This window comes from Oncorhynchus tshawytscha, linkage group LG10 (genome assembly GCF_018296145.1).
Source record: "Oncorhynchus tshawytscha isolate Ot180627B linkage group LG10, Otsh_v2.0, whole genome shotgun sequence".
In the NCBI taxonomy this organism is placed as follows: domain Eukaryota; kingdom Metazoa; phylum Chordata; class Actinopteri; order Salmoniformes; family Salmonidae; genus Oncorhynchus; species Oncorhynchus tshawytscha.
The window spans coordinates 79,611,760-79,628,581 of NC_056438.1; the positions used below are offsets into that span (position 1 = coordinate 79,611,760).

The window sequence follows — 16,822 nt, forward strand, 5'->3', positions numbered from 1 at the left end:
AACCACCTCTCCGTTCACAGGGCTCCAGTGGCTTCCCTGGATTCCTTGGCTCCAACGGAGAGAAAGGAGGAAGGGTGAGGCTCTTTAGATCCATGTCTCTTAACATGTCTCTTCCCCCTCTTTTATGTATTTATTTATCCGTTATATTACCAGGTAGTTGACTGAGAACACGTTCTCATTTGCAGCAACGACCTGGGGAATAGTTACAGGGGAGAGGAGGGGGATTAATGAGCCAATTGTAAACTGGGGATTATTAGGTGACCGTGATGGTTTGAGGGCCAGATTTGGGAATTTAGCCAGGACACCTCTAGGACACCAGTCTGAAATACTCTTGTGGAACTACATTCCTTAACCTCCAAGTAGATTCAAGAAGGACTACTGTCAAAGTAAAGTACCACAGGTAGAATCAAGAAGACCTGTTGCCAAAGTAAAGTAGGACAAGTAGCGTCAAGAAGAACTACTGCCAAAGTAAAGTAGAACAAGTAGCGTCAAGAAGAACTACTGCCAAAGTAAAGTAGGACAAGTCAATTCAAGAACTACTGCCAAAGTAAAGTAGGACAAGTCAATTCAAGAACTACTGCCAAAGTAAATAATCAAGTCAGTACAACTCAATAGTAGGGGAAGTGGAGTGGAACATCGAAGTCTAGCACTGCCCAGCAGGAGTCCAGTGAAGAGAGGATGAGAGGAGGGAGGAGAGGGGAGGGAGAGAGGAGAAGAGGGGGCTTTGAGGGGGGGGAGAGGGAATTGGTAAAAGAGGCTTCTTTCCTCTCAAACAGACAGACAGACAGACAGACAGACGGTGAGGAGTGAGAAGTAAACAGACACTTAGTCTACATCCCAAATGGTACCTTGTTCCCTATTTAGTGCACTACTTTACACCAGGGATCTATGGGGACCTAGTGCACTAAATAGGGAATAGAGTGCCATTTTGGGACATTAACCCTAGACACATCAGGAGCCGATATGCCAGAGCTGACAGGCATGTCACGCTGTCAACTCTAAGTAACTCTGGGTTATGTGGGTCTACGTCAACTCACCGCGTGCCCTGATTTTCAGATTGTTTTCTCTCATTCGTCCACAGAGCAGTCTGTCTGTCTGAGGGAGCTATAGTGTGTTTGAATGATCTTAACTTTGTGTGTATAGATTCATCTGTAATTACTGTTTACCTTGTGTTTATCAGTCAATATATATAGTCAATGGATCCTTTCTATTTCTCTTACATCAAGTTTGTTTGTTTGAGATCCCCCCCCAGGTCTCACGAATAAAGATGTTTGTGTGGTTGTTTTTCAGGGTATCGCTGGTAAATCTGGACCCAGAGGACAACGTGGCCCAACGGTAAGAACCTGGAAACTCATCGGTCGGTCCGCAGTCTATTCTCTCTCTCTAACACAACACCATCTCTGAGTTGCTATGATGATGATTGGTCATCTCTGTGTTCCTGTAATCTAGGGTCCCCGTGGTGGAAGAGGTGCCAGAGGACCAACTGGAAAACCAGGTGCTAAGGTCAGTTTATAAGATAAGTGTCACCTAACCAGGACGATGACCCATCCAGAAACATCTTCTAGACATATTTGGTTCTATGAATACATGGCAAATTACATCAATTGCAGCTCAGATGTTTGAAAGTATTTAACATGATTTGACCCGGGCCTACTTTATAATATTATAATAATAATAATAATAATAATACTAATAACTTTATTTGTGTAGCGCTTTTCAATACTAATAAGGAAGTGCATCACATCATAAAATAATACAATTAAATAGAAGTACTAACAAAGAAAGAGAAACATAAAGAAGGAGAAATGAAAAAAAAAAAAAAGATAGCTATTTAAAATCTTACATTAAAACCATCTTTCTAAAAGTATATTCTCAGCAGGGATTTAAAAAGAGGCACTGGGTCTGCAAGCCTGATCTCTGGCAGACCATTCCACAGTCTAGTGGCCCTAATGGAAAATGCCCGGTCTCCTGTAGTTTTCAACCTAGACTCTGGAATGATCGTCTCTTCACTTGTGAAGAGTAGCTACGCTAGCTTGGTCACTGGGTCTGATTTGTAAATAGAGCTGTGTGTCATCCGCATAGCAGCGAAACTGAATGCTATGATTGTGGATGACGTCACCAAGAGGAAGGATATACAGGGGGGATGGGCCCTAGAACTGAGCCCTGAGGGACACAATAGTGAAAAAAGTGTTTGGGGTGATACAGAACCACCTGTGCTCACTGAGGCCAATCTGCCACAAAGATATGACCTGAAGCAGTCAAGGACAATGCCGAAGATTACCACCCATCTCTCCAGCCTATATCTGACTGTGTTTGTCTGCTCCACAGGGAACATCAGGCAACGACGGACCTCCCGGTGGACCAGGAGAGAGAGTGAGTACTAAATATATGTATTCTGTTCTATTGCAAAGAATCTGCGGAGATGTTTTAGTTTGGAGCCCATTGGGAGGAGGTTGAGGATAAAGGATGATTTTAGTTTGGAGCCCATTGGGAGGAGGTGTGAGGATAGAGGATGGTTTTAGTTTGAAGGCCATTGGGATGAGGTGTGAGGATAAAGGATGGTTTTAGTTTGGAGGCCATTGGGTGGAGGTTGAGGATTAAGGATGGTTTTAGTTTGGAGGCCATTGGGTGGAGGTTGAGGATAAAGGATGGTTTTAGTTGGGAGGCCATTGGGAGGAGGTTGAGGATAAAGGATGGTTTTAATTCGGAGGCCATTGGGAGGAGGTGTGAGGATGAAGGATGGTTTTAGTTTGGAGGCCATTGGGAGGAGGTTGAGGATAAAGGATGGTTTTAGTTGGGAGGCCATTGGGAGGAGGTTGAGGATAAAGGATGGTTTTAATTCGGAGGCCATTGGGAGGAGGTGTGAGGATGAAGGATGGTTTTAGTTTGGAGGCCATTGGGAGGAGGTTGAGGATAAAGGATGGTTTTAATTCGGAGGCCATTGGGAGGAGGTGTGAGGATGAAGGATGGTTTTAGTTTGGAGGCCATTGGGAGGAGGTTGAGGATGAAGGCTGGTTTTAGTTTGGAGGATTAGGCCATTGGGAGGAGGTTGAGGATGAAGGCTGGTTTTAGTTTAATAGGCCATTGGGAGGAGGTTGAGGATGAAGGCTGGTTTTAGTTTGGAGGCCATTGGGAGGAGGTTGAGGATGAAGGATGGTTTTAGTTTAATAGGCCATTGGGAGGAGGTTGAGGATAAAGGATGGTTTTAGTTTGGAGGCCATTGGGAGGAGGTTGAGGATGAAGGATGGTTTTAGTTTGGAGGCCATTGGGAGGAGGTTGAGGATGAAGGATGGTTTTAGTTTGGAGGCCATTGGGAGGAGGTTGAGGATTAAGGATGTTCATTTTTTCTTCTTTTATCACAGGGACCTCAAGGACCCCAGGGGCCAGTCGGCTTCCCAGGTCCTAAGGGCCCAAACGTAAGTACCCTTCCCAGGACCTAAGGGCCCGAACCTAAGTACCCTTCTCAGGACCTAAGGGCCCTAACTTAAGTACCCTTCTCAGGACCTAAGGGCCCTAACTTAAGTACCCTTCCCAGAACCTAAGGGCCCTAACCTATGTACCCTTCCCAGAACCTAAGGGCCCTAGCCTATGTACCCTTCCCAGAACCTAAGGGCCCTTACCTATGTACCCTTCCCAGAACCTAAGGGCCCTAACCTATGTACCCTTCCCAGAACCTAAGGGCCCTAACCTATGTACCCTTCCCAGAACCTAAGGGCCCTAACCTATGTACCCTTCCCAGAACCTAAGGGCCCTAACCTATGTACCCTTCCCAGAACCTAAGGGCCCTAACCTATGTACCCTTCCCAGAACCTAAGGGCCCTAACCTATGTACCCTTCCCAGAACCTAAGGGCCCTAACCTATGTACCCTTCCCAGAACCTAAGGGCCCTAACCTATGTACCCTTCCCAGAACCTAAGGGCCCTAACCTATGTACCCTTCCCAGAACCTAAGGGCCCTAACATATGTACCCTTCCCAGAACCTAAGGGCCCTAACCTATGTACCCTTCCCAGGACCTATGGGCCCTTACATATGTACCCTTCCCAGAACCTAAGGGCCCTTACCTATGGGCCCTTACCTCTCCTTTAAAATAGCTGATGGTACTACAGTATGTATTACAGTGTCATTCTACTTCAGCAATGTGGTCCCTATTAACTTAACCTGTCCATCTCATCTCCCTCAGGGGCCCCCTGGTAAAGACGGAATGCCTGGTCACCCTGGGCAGAGAGGAGAGACAGGTTTCCAGGGAAAGACTGGCCCACCTGGGCCTGGAGGGGTTGTAGGACCTCAGGTAGGCCCACACACTACACACTACACACTATATACTATGCACTACACAATACACACTACACACTAAACATGTTTATCAGGACACTAGGGAAATGAACCTGTAATCATTCACACACTAAATGATGTAAAACATTTACTTGAAAACCTTTGAATTACTAGTTTAATGTCATCTAATAAGCATAAACATGTGATACAGTATGTAAATCTGGTGTTGTGTCTGTCTGACAGGGACCAACGGGAGAGACCGGCGGCATCGGAGAGAGAGGACACCCTGGTTCCCCTGGACCCCCCGGAGAGCAAGGTTTACCTGGAGCTGCTGGGAAAGAAGGAGGAAAGGTAAACAAACTCCCCTATGACTCGACAATGGTCTCACCCGGCCAGAGCATTTTATGAAGAAAATGTGGGGTTGGGGTTGAAAACACAATCACAACTGGGCTTTGTCTATTGAAATGCCAGAATAGGAACACTGGACAACAACACTTACTCTTGTAGTGGAAAACCCAATGGCACATATCTAACAATCTACGCTAATTTACAAAAAATCTTGAGAATAGATTTCATGAAAATAGCAACAGGTTATTTTCCAAGATGCTCTTTGAAAATATGCTCATTGAAGATGATGACGATTAGATTTGACATTCAGATTGCCAATGTGGAGTAGGTGGAGTAGGTGGAGTAGGTGAAGTAGGTAGAGTAGGTGGAGTAGGTGGAGTAGGTGGAGTAGGTGAAGTAGGTGAAGTAGGTGGAGTGGAGGTGGTGTGGGTGAGTGGAGGTGGAGGTGAGGTGGAGAGGTGAAGGGTGGAGTAGGTGGAGTAGGTGGAGGTGAAGGTGAAGTGGTGGAGGTGAAGTAGGTGAAGTAGGTGGAGTAGGTGGAGTAGGTGGAGTAGGTGGAGTAGGTGGAGTAGGTGGAGTAGGTGAAGTAGGTGGAGTAGGTGAAGTAGGTGGAGTAGGTGAAGTAGGTGGAGTAGGTGGAGTAGGTGGAGTAGGTGGAGTAGGTGAAGTAGGTGGAGTAGGTGGAGTAGGTGGAGTAGGTGGAGTAGGTGGAGTAGGTGAAACAGAATCTTAGGATGTTCTGAGTGCAAAGTAAGAGAGAAATTACATGTGTGGAGGTTCAATTCTACAGCCACCTAAAAGGAATAGAACAGAGATAGACTGGGGTGATCCAGGAATAGAACAGAGATAGACTGGGGTGGTCCAGGAATAGAACAGAGATAGACTGGTGTGATCCAGGAATAGAACAGAGATAGATACTGGGGTGATCCAGGAATAGAACAGATTACACAGACACAAATAGAATTCTGGGGTGAAATACCACAGTGTGCCAGGAATACCTGAACAGAAGATAGAACAGAGATAGACTGGGTGATCCAGGAACAGAACAGAATAGAACTAGACTGGTGTGATCCAGGAATAGAACAGAGATAGACTGGGGTGGTCCAGGAATAGAACAGAGATAGACTGGGGTGGTCCAGGAATAGAACAGAGATAGACTGGGGTGGTCCAGGAATAGAACAGAGATAGACTGGTGTGATCCAGGAATAGAACAGAGATAGATACTGGGGTGATCCAGGAATAGAACAGAGATAGACTGGGGTGATACAGGAATAGGAGATAGACTGGGGTGATACAGGAATAGAACAGAGATAGACTGGGGTGATCCAGGAATAGAACAGAGATAGATACTGGGGTGATCCAGGAATAGAACAGAGATAGATACTGGGGTGGTCCAGGAATAGAACAGAGATAGATACTGGGGTGGTCCAGGAATAGAACAGAGATAGACTGGGGTGGTCCAGGAATAGAACAGAGATAGACTGGTGTGATCCAGGAATAGAACAGAGATAGATACTGGGGTGATCCAGGAATAGAACAGAGATAGACTGGGGTGGTCCAGGAATAGAACAGAGATAGACTGGTGTGATCCAGGAATAGAACAGAGATAGATACTGGGGTGATCCAGGAATAGAACAGAGATAGATACTGGGGTGATCCAGGAATAGAACAGAGATAGACTGGGGTGATACAGGAATAGAACAGAGATAGACTGGGGTGGTCCAGGAATAGAACAGAGATAGACTGGGGTGGTCCAGGAATAGAACAGAGATAGACTGGGGTGGTCCAGGAATAGAACAGAGATAGGCTGGGGTGGTTCCAGGAATAGACTGGGGTGGTTCCAGGAATAGAACAGAGATAGACTGGGGTGATCCAGGAATAGAACAGAGATAGACTGGGGTGATCCAGGAATAGAACAGAGATAGGCTGGGGTCGTCCAGGAATAGAACAGAGATAGATACTGGGGTGGTCCAGGAATAGAACAGAGATAGATACTGGGGTGATCCAGGAATAGAACAGAGATAGATACTGGGGTGGTCCAGGAATAGAACAGAGATAGATACTGGGGTGGTCCAGGAATAGAACAGAGATAGATACTGGGGTGGTCCAGGAATAGAACAGAGATAGATACTGGGGTGGTCCAGGAATAGAACAGAGATAGATACTGGGGTGATCCAGGAATAGAACAGAGATAGATACTGGGGTGATCCAGGAATAGAACAGAGATAGACTGGGGTGGGGTCCAGGAATAGAACAGAGATAGACTGGGGTGGTCCAGGAATAGAACAGAGATAGACTGGGGGTGGTCCAGGAATAGAACAGAGATAGATACTGGGGTGGTCCAGGAATAGAACAGAGATAGAGGGGTGGTCTGGGGTGGGGTGATCCAGGAATAGAACAGAGATAGATACTGGGGTGATCCAGGAATAGAACAGAGATAGATACTGGGGATTGTCCAGGAATAGAACAGAGATAGACTGGGGTGATCCAGGAATAGAACAGAGATAGACTGGGGTGATCCAGGAATAGAACAGAGATAGACTGGGGTGTGATCCAGGAATAGAACAGAGATAGACTGGGGTGGTCCAGGAATAGAACAGAGATAGATACTGGGGTGATCCAGGAATAGAACAGAGATAGACTCAACAGAGATAGGTGATCCAGGAATAGAACAGAGATAGACTGGGGTGGTTCCAGGAATAGAACAGAGATAGACTGGGGTGGTCCAGGAATAGACTGGTGTGGACAGGAATAGAACAGAGATAGACTGGGGTGGTTCCAGGAATAGAACAGAGAGAGACTGGGGTGGTCCAGGAATAGAACAGAGATAGACTGGGGTGGTTCCAGGAATAGAACAGAGATAGAGACTGGGGTGGTCCAGGAATAGACTGGGGTGGTCCAGGAATAGAACAGAGATAGACTGGGGTGGTTCCAGGAATAGAATAGAGATAGAGACTGGGGTGGTTCCAGGAATAGAATAGAGATAGAGACTGGGGTGGTCCAGGAATAGACTGGGGTGGTCCAGGAATAGAACAGAGATAGACTGGGGTGGTCCAGGAATAGAACAGAGATATAGACTGGGGTGGTCCAAGAATAGAACAGAGATAGATACTGGGGTGATCCAGGAATAGAACAGAGATAGATACTGGGGTGGTCCAGGAATAGAACAGAGATATACAGGCTATTTCTGTCATGATATACCCTATCTCATGTCGTCTTCTTCTTCAGGCTATGTCTGTCATGATATACCCTATCTCATGTAGTCTTCCTCTATCTCTCCTCCAGGGTGACCCAGGTCCAATGGGTACGTCTGGGAAGGTTGGCCCAGCCGGGCTCCGGGGCTTCGCTGGACAGAGAGGTCTTCCTGGGGCTAATGTAAGGAACTGTTCCCCTTGCATCTACACAGCAATCTCCATGGAAACACCACATTATCAGGACATATACTGTATATAGAGACTGTTATCAGGACATATACAGTATATAGAGACTGTTATCAACACATATACAGTCTATAGAGACTGCTATCAACACATATACAGTATATAGAGACTGTTATCAGGACATATACAGTATATAGGGACTGTTATCAGGACATATACAGTATATAGAGACTGTTATCAGGACATATACAGTATATAGGGACTGTTATCAGGACATATACATTATATAGAGACTGTTATCAGGACATATACAGTATATATAGAATGTTATCAGGACATATACAGTATATATAGAATGTTATCAGGACATATACAGTATATAGAGACAGCTATCAGGTCCCATATTACTACCAGCTGATCGTGGTACTGGTACCTCTGTGGATATATACTAGCTGATTGTGGTACTGGTACCTCTGTGGATATATACTAGCTGATCGTGGTACTGGTACCTCTGTGGATATATACTAGCTGATCGTGGTACTGGTACCTCTGTGGATATATACTAGCTGATCATGGTACTGGTACCTCTGTGGATATATACTAGCTGATTGTGGTACTGGTACCTCTGTGGATATATACTAGCTGATCGTGGTACTGGTACCTCTGTGGATATATACTAGCTGATCATGGTACTGGTACCTCTGTGGATATATACTAGCTGATCGTGGTACTGGTACCTCTGTGGATGGATATATACTAGCTGATCATGATACTGGTACCTCTGTGGATATATACTAGCTGATCGTGGTACTGGTACCTCTGTGGATATATACTAGCTGATCATGATACTGGTACCTCTGTGGATATATACTAGCTGATCGTGGTACTGGTACCTCTGTGGATATATACTAGCTGATCATGATACTGGTACCTCTGTGGATATATACTAGCTGATCGTGGTACTGGTACCTCTGTGGATATATACTAGCTGATCATGATACTGGTACCTCTGTGGATATATACTAGCTGATCATGGTACTGGTACCTCTGTGGATATATACTAGCTGATCGTGGTACTGGTACCTCTGTGGATATATACTAGCTGATCGTGGTACTGGTACCTCTGTGGATATATACTAGCTGATCGTGGTACTGGTACCTCTGTGGATATATACTAGCTGATCGTGGTACTGGTACCTCTGTGGATATATACTAGCTGATCGTGGTACTGGTACCTCTGTGGATATATACTAGCTGATCGTGGTACTGGTACCTCTGTGGATATATACTAGCTGATTGTGGTACTGGTACCTCTGTGGATATATACTAGCTGATCGTGGTACTGGTACCTCCCTAGATATATACCAGCTGTTAAGGTCATCTCTGGGTTAGAGGATATTCGTTCTAATGGACTTACTAATAGGTTCGCCATATTTAAACAATCAGAGTTGATAGACACGTTCTCTCAATATGCAGTAGGCAACATATTTGTGTTGTCACATGTTGCATCCATACTTGATCCTTTAATAGACAGAGTCGGAGAGACCTATTACCTAGGCTGAACACACACACACACACACACACACACACACACACACACACACACACACACACTCTGTGGACACACACACACACACACACACCTCTGTGGATCTACACACACACACACACACACACACACACACACACACACACACACACACACACACACACACACACACACACACACACACACACACCTATTACCTACACACACACACACACACACACACACACACACACACACACACACACACACACACACACACACATACACACACACACACACACACACACACACACACACACGCTCATACTCCTCTCCTCCCGGTCTTTTAGTGAGAGCCACACGAGCGATTTATGGGTCAATAAATAACTTTCAGTGCTGTTGTTGGTACTTCCAGGGTTCTAATACACAGTGGTAGACTGTGGCAGGGGAGAGATGAGAGCACACACATACACACAACTACACACACACAACTACACTCACACACACACACACACACACACACACATACACACACACACGCTCCACCGCCCTCTGGCTCTGTCTGTCTTGGCTGAGGCTCAGTGTGTAAATGTAAATGACCAATTAGACCAAAAGCCAAAAGCCTTGCCAGCCTCTGGCCAGCAGCAGCACGAATCAGATGGTACCTCTACCACTAGTACTGTTGGTGACACCACCATGACGGCTAGGAGTTACGACCGTGTGGCTGGGACCAGGAGTTACGACCGTGTGGTTGGGACCAGGAGTTACGACCATGTGGTTGGGACCAGGAGTTACGACAGTGTGGTTGGGACTAGGAGTTACGACAGTGTGGTTGGGACCAGGAGTTACGACAGTGTGGTTGGGACCAGGAGTTACAATAGTGTGGCTGGGACCAGGAGTTATGACAGTGTGGTTGGAACCCGGCGTTATGACAGTGTTTTATCTAATAGTGGATGGTTTTGGCGGGCCTCGATGTCCTTGCTCACACATACTCTCTCTCTCTCTCTCTCTCTCTCGTTCTCTTTCTATCTCTCTCTCTCTCTCTCGTTCTCTTTCTTTCTCTCTCTCTCACACACACAAACACACACACACACCTACTCAGCCACACTCTCTCTGTCATACACACAGATATGTACACACACAGTCTAACCCTCCTCTCCTCTCTCTTTTCTCTTGTTCTCTCCATCCAGGGTCCAGCTGGTTTGAAGGGAGGCGAAGGACCACAGGGTGCCCAAGGCCCCGTCGTAAGTATTGCGTTACCATGGTTATCCCGTCACTCCCACCACCGTATTGAGAAAATTATTTTAGAGACTCTGAGCAACACATGGTAATGAGGTCTGTTTATAGCCTGGTAGGCAGGACAGGTGGTTGGTCCATAATGCGGTCTGATTATAGCCTGGTAGTCTAATAGACAGAGTAGGTGGTTGGTCCATAATGAGGTCTGATAATAGCCTGGTAGTCTAGTAGGCAGAGTAGGTGGTTGGTCCATAATGAGGTCTGATTATAGCCTGGTAGTCTGGTAGGCAGAGCAGGTGGTTGGTCCATAATGATGTCTGATTATAGCCTGGTAGTCTGGTAGGCAGGATAGGTGGTTGGTCCATAATGAGGTGTGATTATAGCCTGGTAGGCAGAGCAGGTGGTTGGTCCATAATGAGGTCTGATTATAGCCTGGTAGGCAGAGCAGGTGGTTGGTCAATAATGAGGTCTGATTATAGCCTGGTAGCTTGTTATTTCATTCATTTTACTCCCTATTCAATGATACTGAACACCGTGTTTGGAAATCTGTTTTAATGTGTTTTATCAAGATTGGATGTTGGGGTGTTTTGTTAATTCACTGCCTAACTTCACTCTCTCGTATGGTGCACTAGTTTGTGTCTGTTAGCTAGAAGCAGCAGGATACAAAATTATCCGTAACTGAGTGGGCTGGTTTCTCTTTGAACCCTCAATGATGTCTGCTCTACCACAGCGACTCCCCAAAGATGCATGATGGGAATGTGAATGTGAGAATGTTAAATCTCCTACAGTTGGAGGGAATTGAATCTCTTAGAGGTATGCATGACAGACAGGCGGCTTTGAACTGTCTGACATTTAGTCAGAGCGATAAACACTGTCTCTCTATAATTGGTTAAAAGCGACAGACCACTGTTAGAGAGATGGTAGATTAGGCCAGAGGAGAAGAGCCTGGTAGAGCCAGAGAATGAGAGGATAATGAGGAGAAGAGGGAGGCAGAGCAGAGGTTGAGAAGAGAAGATTAAGAGAAGAGAAGGCAGGAAGAGAAGAGGTTGGTCCATAATGAGGTGTGATTATAGCCTGAGAGGCAGAAGAGGTGAAGAAGGGTGTGATTATAGCCTGGTAAGAGAAGAGATAGCCTGAGGAGAGAGAAGAGGAATAAGAGAAGAGAAGCCTGAAGAGAAGATTTTAATTCAATGAAGAGAAGAGAAGAAATCAGTTTTAAGTGTTTTATCAAGATTGGATGTTGGAGAAGTTAATTCACTGAACTTCAGATGGTGCAGAGTTTGTGTCTGTTAGAGAAGCAGAAGAGATAGAAAAGATCCGAGAAGGCTGGTTTCTCTTTGAACCCTCAAGATGTCTGAGAAGAGAAAAGAGAATGAGGAGAATGAGAATGAGAGAATGTTAAATCTCCTAAGAGGAGAAGAGAAGAGAAGAGAAGAGAAGAGAGGAAGAGAAACTGAGACATTTAGTCAGAGAAGAAAGAGAAGAGAAGAGAAGAGAGAGAAGAGAAGATGAAGAGAAGAGAAGAGAGAGAAGAGAAGAGAGAGAAGAGAATGAGAGGAAGAGGAGAGGAGAGAGAGAGGAGAAGAGAAGAGAAGAGAAGAGAGGAGAGAAGGAGAAGAGGAGAGAGAAGAGAAGAGAAGAGAAGAGAAGAGAAGAGAAGAGAAGAGAAGAGAAGAGAAGAGAAGAGAAGAGAAGAGAAGAGAAGAGGAGAGGAGAGGAGAGGAGAGGAGAGGAGAGGAGAGGAGAGGAGAGGAGAGAGAGAGAAGAGAGGAGAGAAGAGAAGAGAAGAGAAGAGAAGAGAAGAGAAGAGAAGAGAAGAGAAGAGAAGAGAAGAGAAGAGAAGAGAGGAGAGGAGAGGAGAGGAGATGCACAGCATGCATAATGGAACCAGGAGGGTTTGATAACAAATGAGAGTGTTCCGTGTCATTGGAAGCATTCTCATGTTCTAGAGTTCCAATGTGAGAATGGACGGCATACATAATGGAGGTTCTGAACAAAGGAAAGGGTTCTGATTCTGGTGGTTCTAAATGGTGGAAGATTCTGTCTGACAGGAAAGACTCCGTGCTGGGTAATGGCTGGAAGCCGTTGAAAAGACTGTTTTCTTTATCGCCATGATGTCAGAGAAACTCCCCTTCAAAGAAATTGTATGACTCTGAAAAGTTTCCTACGCAAACACACACACACACACACACACACACACACACACACACACACACACACACACACACACACACACACACACACACACACACACACACACACACAGCAGTCATTTGATATTTTCTTTCATCAATTTCTTGCCAGGGGTGGGTCGGAGTTCAGTTTAGTCAGAGAGTTTGTGTGTGTGTGTGTGTGTGTGTGTGTGTCAGAGGAGATCTCTGCCATGAAACAGACTGGCCCTCAGGGTAGCAGGTGGCTGCTCAGATGTGTCCCTGAATCAACGTGTGTGTGTGTACAGTGTGTGTATGTCTGTGTGTGTACAGTTTCTGTGTGTGTGTGTACAGAATGTTTGCGTGTGTGTGTTTGCGTAGGAAACTTTTCAGAGTCATACAATTGCTTTGAAGGGGAGTTTCTCTGACATCATGCCGATAAAGAAAACAGTCTTTTCAACGGCTTCCAGCCATTACCCAGCACGGAGTCTTTCCTGTCAGAGGTCTCTCTGTTAACCCTGTCTGAGTGGCCAGTCTGAATACAGCCCTGAGGTCTCTCTGTTAACCCTGTCTGATTGGCCAGTGTGAATACAGCCCTGAGGTCTCTCTGTTAACCCTGAGTGGCCACACTAGCATACTACTTAGAATACATGCCCAATACATTACTCCGTTCTAGGTAATATACTGTAGTAGCTATTCCTACTAAATAACTAATATTCCTAAACACTGACTATGCTGATAGCTACTGCAGGGTTCCTCAACTGGTGGCCCACAGGCCGAATTTGGCCCAAGGGTGGTTTTATTTGGCCCGCAAGTTTTCAAAAATACATCTTTTATTTTTTTTTATTGTTGGAAATAAAAAACTGGAAAAACACCAGGAAATCAGCTCCAAGTGATTTGTATTTAAGAAATCTGTTCCCAGGTATTCCCACGCAAAATAGAGAGGCATATGTTCGCGTACAATTTTTTTATTTGTTATTTTTTACCTTTATTTAACTAGGCAAGTCAGTTAAGAACAAATTCTTATTTTCAACGACGGCCTAGGAACAGTGGGTTAACTGCTCCTGACCTACGGGCCGTTCTGACGTAAGAATGTAAGAAAGGTTTGAAATTATTCTGTTTTAGTCAAACATTATATCTGTTTGGGCTTCTTGCGGTCAATTTGTAATTATTTGGATTATGTTCAGGCCCCCCGACCATCCGCTCAAGAAGAAAATTGTCCCGCAGCTGAATATAGTTGAGGGATCCCTAAGCTACTGTATTGAGGGAAAATGTACTTACCATGACTGTGATACTGTATGTGGTTTTCCCACCTTCTATTGATGAATTCACTAACTCTAGATAAGAGAGTCAGCTAAATGAATCAATGCTGTAAGTGGATCTAGATAAGAGAGTCTGCTAAATGACTCACAACTGTAAGTGGATCTGGATAAGAGAGTCTGCTAAATGAATCACTACTATAAGTGGATCTAGATAAGAGAGTCTGCTAAATGAATCACTACTATAAGTGGATCTAGATAAGAGAGTCTGCTAAATGAATCACTACTATAAGTGGATCTGGATAAGAGAGTCTGCTAAATGACTCACTACTGTAAGTGACTCTGGATAAGAGAGTCTGCTAAATGACTCACTACTGTAAGTGGATCTGGATAAGAGAGTCTGCTAAATGACTCACTACTGTAAGTGGATCTGGATAAGAGAGTCTGCTAAATGACTCACTACTGTAGTGGCTCTGGATAAGAGAGTCTGCTAAATGACTCACTACTGTAAGTGGCTCTGGATAAGAGAGTCTGCTAAATGACTCACTACTGTAAGTGGATCTGGATAAGAGAGTCTGCTAAATGACTCACTACTGTAAGTGGATCTGGATAAGAGAGTCTGCTAAATGACTCACTACTGTAAGTGGATCTGGATAAGAGAGTCTGCTAAATGACTCACTACTGTAAGTGGATCTGGATAAGAGAGTCTGCTAAATGACTCACTACTGTAAGTGGATCTGGATAAGAGAGTCTGCTAAATTACTCGCTACTGTAGTGGATCTAGGTAAGAGAGTCTGCTAAATGACTCACTGCTGTAGTGGCTCTAGATAAGAGAGTCTGCTAAATGACTCACTACTGTAAGTGGATCTGGATAAGAGAGTCAGCTAAATGAATCACTATCACTACGTAAGTGGATCTGGATAAGAGAGTCTGCTAAATGACTCACAACTGTAAGTGGATCTGGATAAGAGAGTCTGCTAAATGACTCACTACTGTAAGTGGATCTGGATAAGAGAGTCTGCTAAATGACTCACTACTGTAAGTGGCTCTGGATAAGAGAGTCTGCTAAAATGACTCACAACTGTAAGTGGATCTGGATAAGAGAGTCTGCTAAATGACTCACTACTGTAAGTGGATCTGGATAAGAGAGTCTGCTAAATGACTCACTACTGTAAGTGGCTCTGGATAAGAGAGTCTGCTAAATGACTCAGTGACTGTAGTGGATTATTTGTATTTATTTATTTATTTCACCTTTATTTAACCAGGTAGGCCAGTTGAGAACACCTTTATTTAACCAGGTAGGCTAGTTGAGAACAAGTTCTCATTTATAACAGCGACCTGGCCAAGATAAAGCATAGCAGTGTGAACAGACAACACAGAGTTACACATGGAGTAAACAATTAACAAGTCAATAACACAGTAGAAAAAAAGAGAGTCTATATACATTGTGTGCAAAAGGCATGAGGAGGTAGGTGAATAATTACAATTTTGCAGATTAACACTGGAGTCATAAATGATCAGATGGTCATGTACAGGTAGAGATACTGGTGTGCAAAAGAGCAGAAAAGTAAATAAATATAAACAGTATGGGGATGAGGTAGGTAAATTGGGTGGGCTATTTACCAATAGACTATGTACAGCTGCAGCGATCGGTTAGCTGCTCAGATAGCAGATGTTTGAAGTTGGTGAGGGAGATAAAAGTCTCCAACTTCAGCGATTTTTGCAAATTCGTTCCAGTCACAGGCAGCAGAGAACTGGAACGAAAGGCGGCCAAATGAGGTGTTGGCTTTAGGGATGATCAGTGAGATACACCTGCTGGAGCGCGTGCTACGGGTGGGTGTTGCCATCGTGACCAGTGAACTGAGATAAGGTGGAGCTTTACCTAGCATGGACTTGTAGATGACCTGGAGCCAGTGGGTCTGGCGACAAATATGTAACGAGGGCCAGCTGACTAGAGCATACAGGTCGCAGTGGTGGGTGGTATAAGGTGCTTTAGTAACAAAACGGATGGCACTGTGATAAACTGCATCCAGTTTGCCGAGTAGAGTTTTGGAAGCTATTTTGTAGATGACATCGCTACTGTCGAGGATCGGTAGGATAGTCAGTTTTACTAGGGTAAGTTTGGCGGCGTGGGTGAAGGAGGCTTTGTTGCGGAATAGAAAGCAGACTCTAGATTTGATTTTAGATTGGAGATGTTTGATATGAGTCTGGAAGGAGAGTATACAGTCTAGCCAGACACCTAGGTACTTATAGATGTCCACATATTCTAGGTCGGAACCATCTAGGGGCGGTGATGCTAGTCGGGCGTGCTGCATTTGGTTTTACTAGCGTTTAAGAGCAGTTGGAGGCCAAATGAAGGAGTGTTGTATGGCATTGAAGTTCGATCTGGATAAGAGAGTCTGCTAAATGACTCACTGATGTAGTGGATCTGGATAAGAGAGTCTGCTAAATGAATCACTACTATAAGTGGATCTAGATAAGAGAGTCTGCTAAATGAATCACTACTATAAGTGGATCTAGATAAGAGAGTCTGCTAAATGAATCACTACTATAAGTGGATCTAGATAAGAGAGTCTGCTAAATGAATCACTACTATAAGTGGATCTAGATAAGAGAGTCTGCTAAATGAATCACTACTATAAGTGGAT

General features: G+C 44.8%; 1 protein-coding gene across 1 annotated transcript in view; it reads left to right on the forward strand.

The window, feature by feature from the left end:
- LOC112238531 (collagen alpha-1(XI) chain) overlaps nucleotides 1-16,822 on the forward strand; it is a 182,083-nt gene that overhangs the window by 129,331 nt on the left and 35,930 nt on the right. Inside the window, exons 31-39 of the mRNA XM_042329158.1 lie at nucleotides 21-74; nucleotides 1,291-1,335; nucleotides 1,450-1,503; nucleotides 2,329-2,373; nucleotides 3,363-3,416; nucleotides 4,182-4,289; nucleotides 4,517-4,624; nucleotides 7,907-7,996; nucleotides 10,720-10,773. Of these exons, the coding sequence (XP_042185092.1) occupies nucleotides 21-74; nucleotides 1,291-1,335; nucleotides 1,450-1,503; nucleotides 2,329-2,373; nucleotides 3,363-3,416; nucleotides 4,182-4,289; nucleotides 4,517-4,624; nucleotides 7,907-7,996; nucleotides 10,720-10,773 (612 nt within the window). The remainder of the gene's footprint in view (nucleotides 1-20; nucleotides 75-1,290; nucleotides 1,336-1,449; nucleotides 1,504-2,328; nucleotides 2,374-3,362; nucleotides 3,417-4,181; nucleotides 4,290-4,516; nucleotides 4,625-7,906; nucleotides 7,997-10,719; nucleotides 10,774-16,822) is intronic.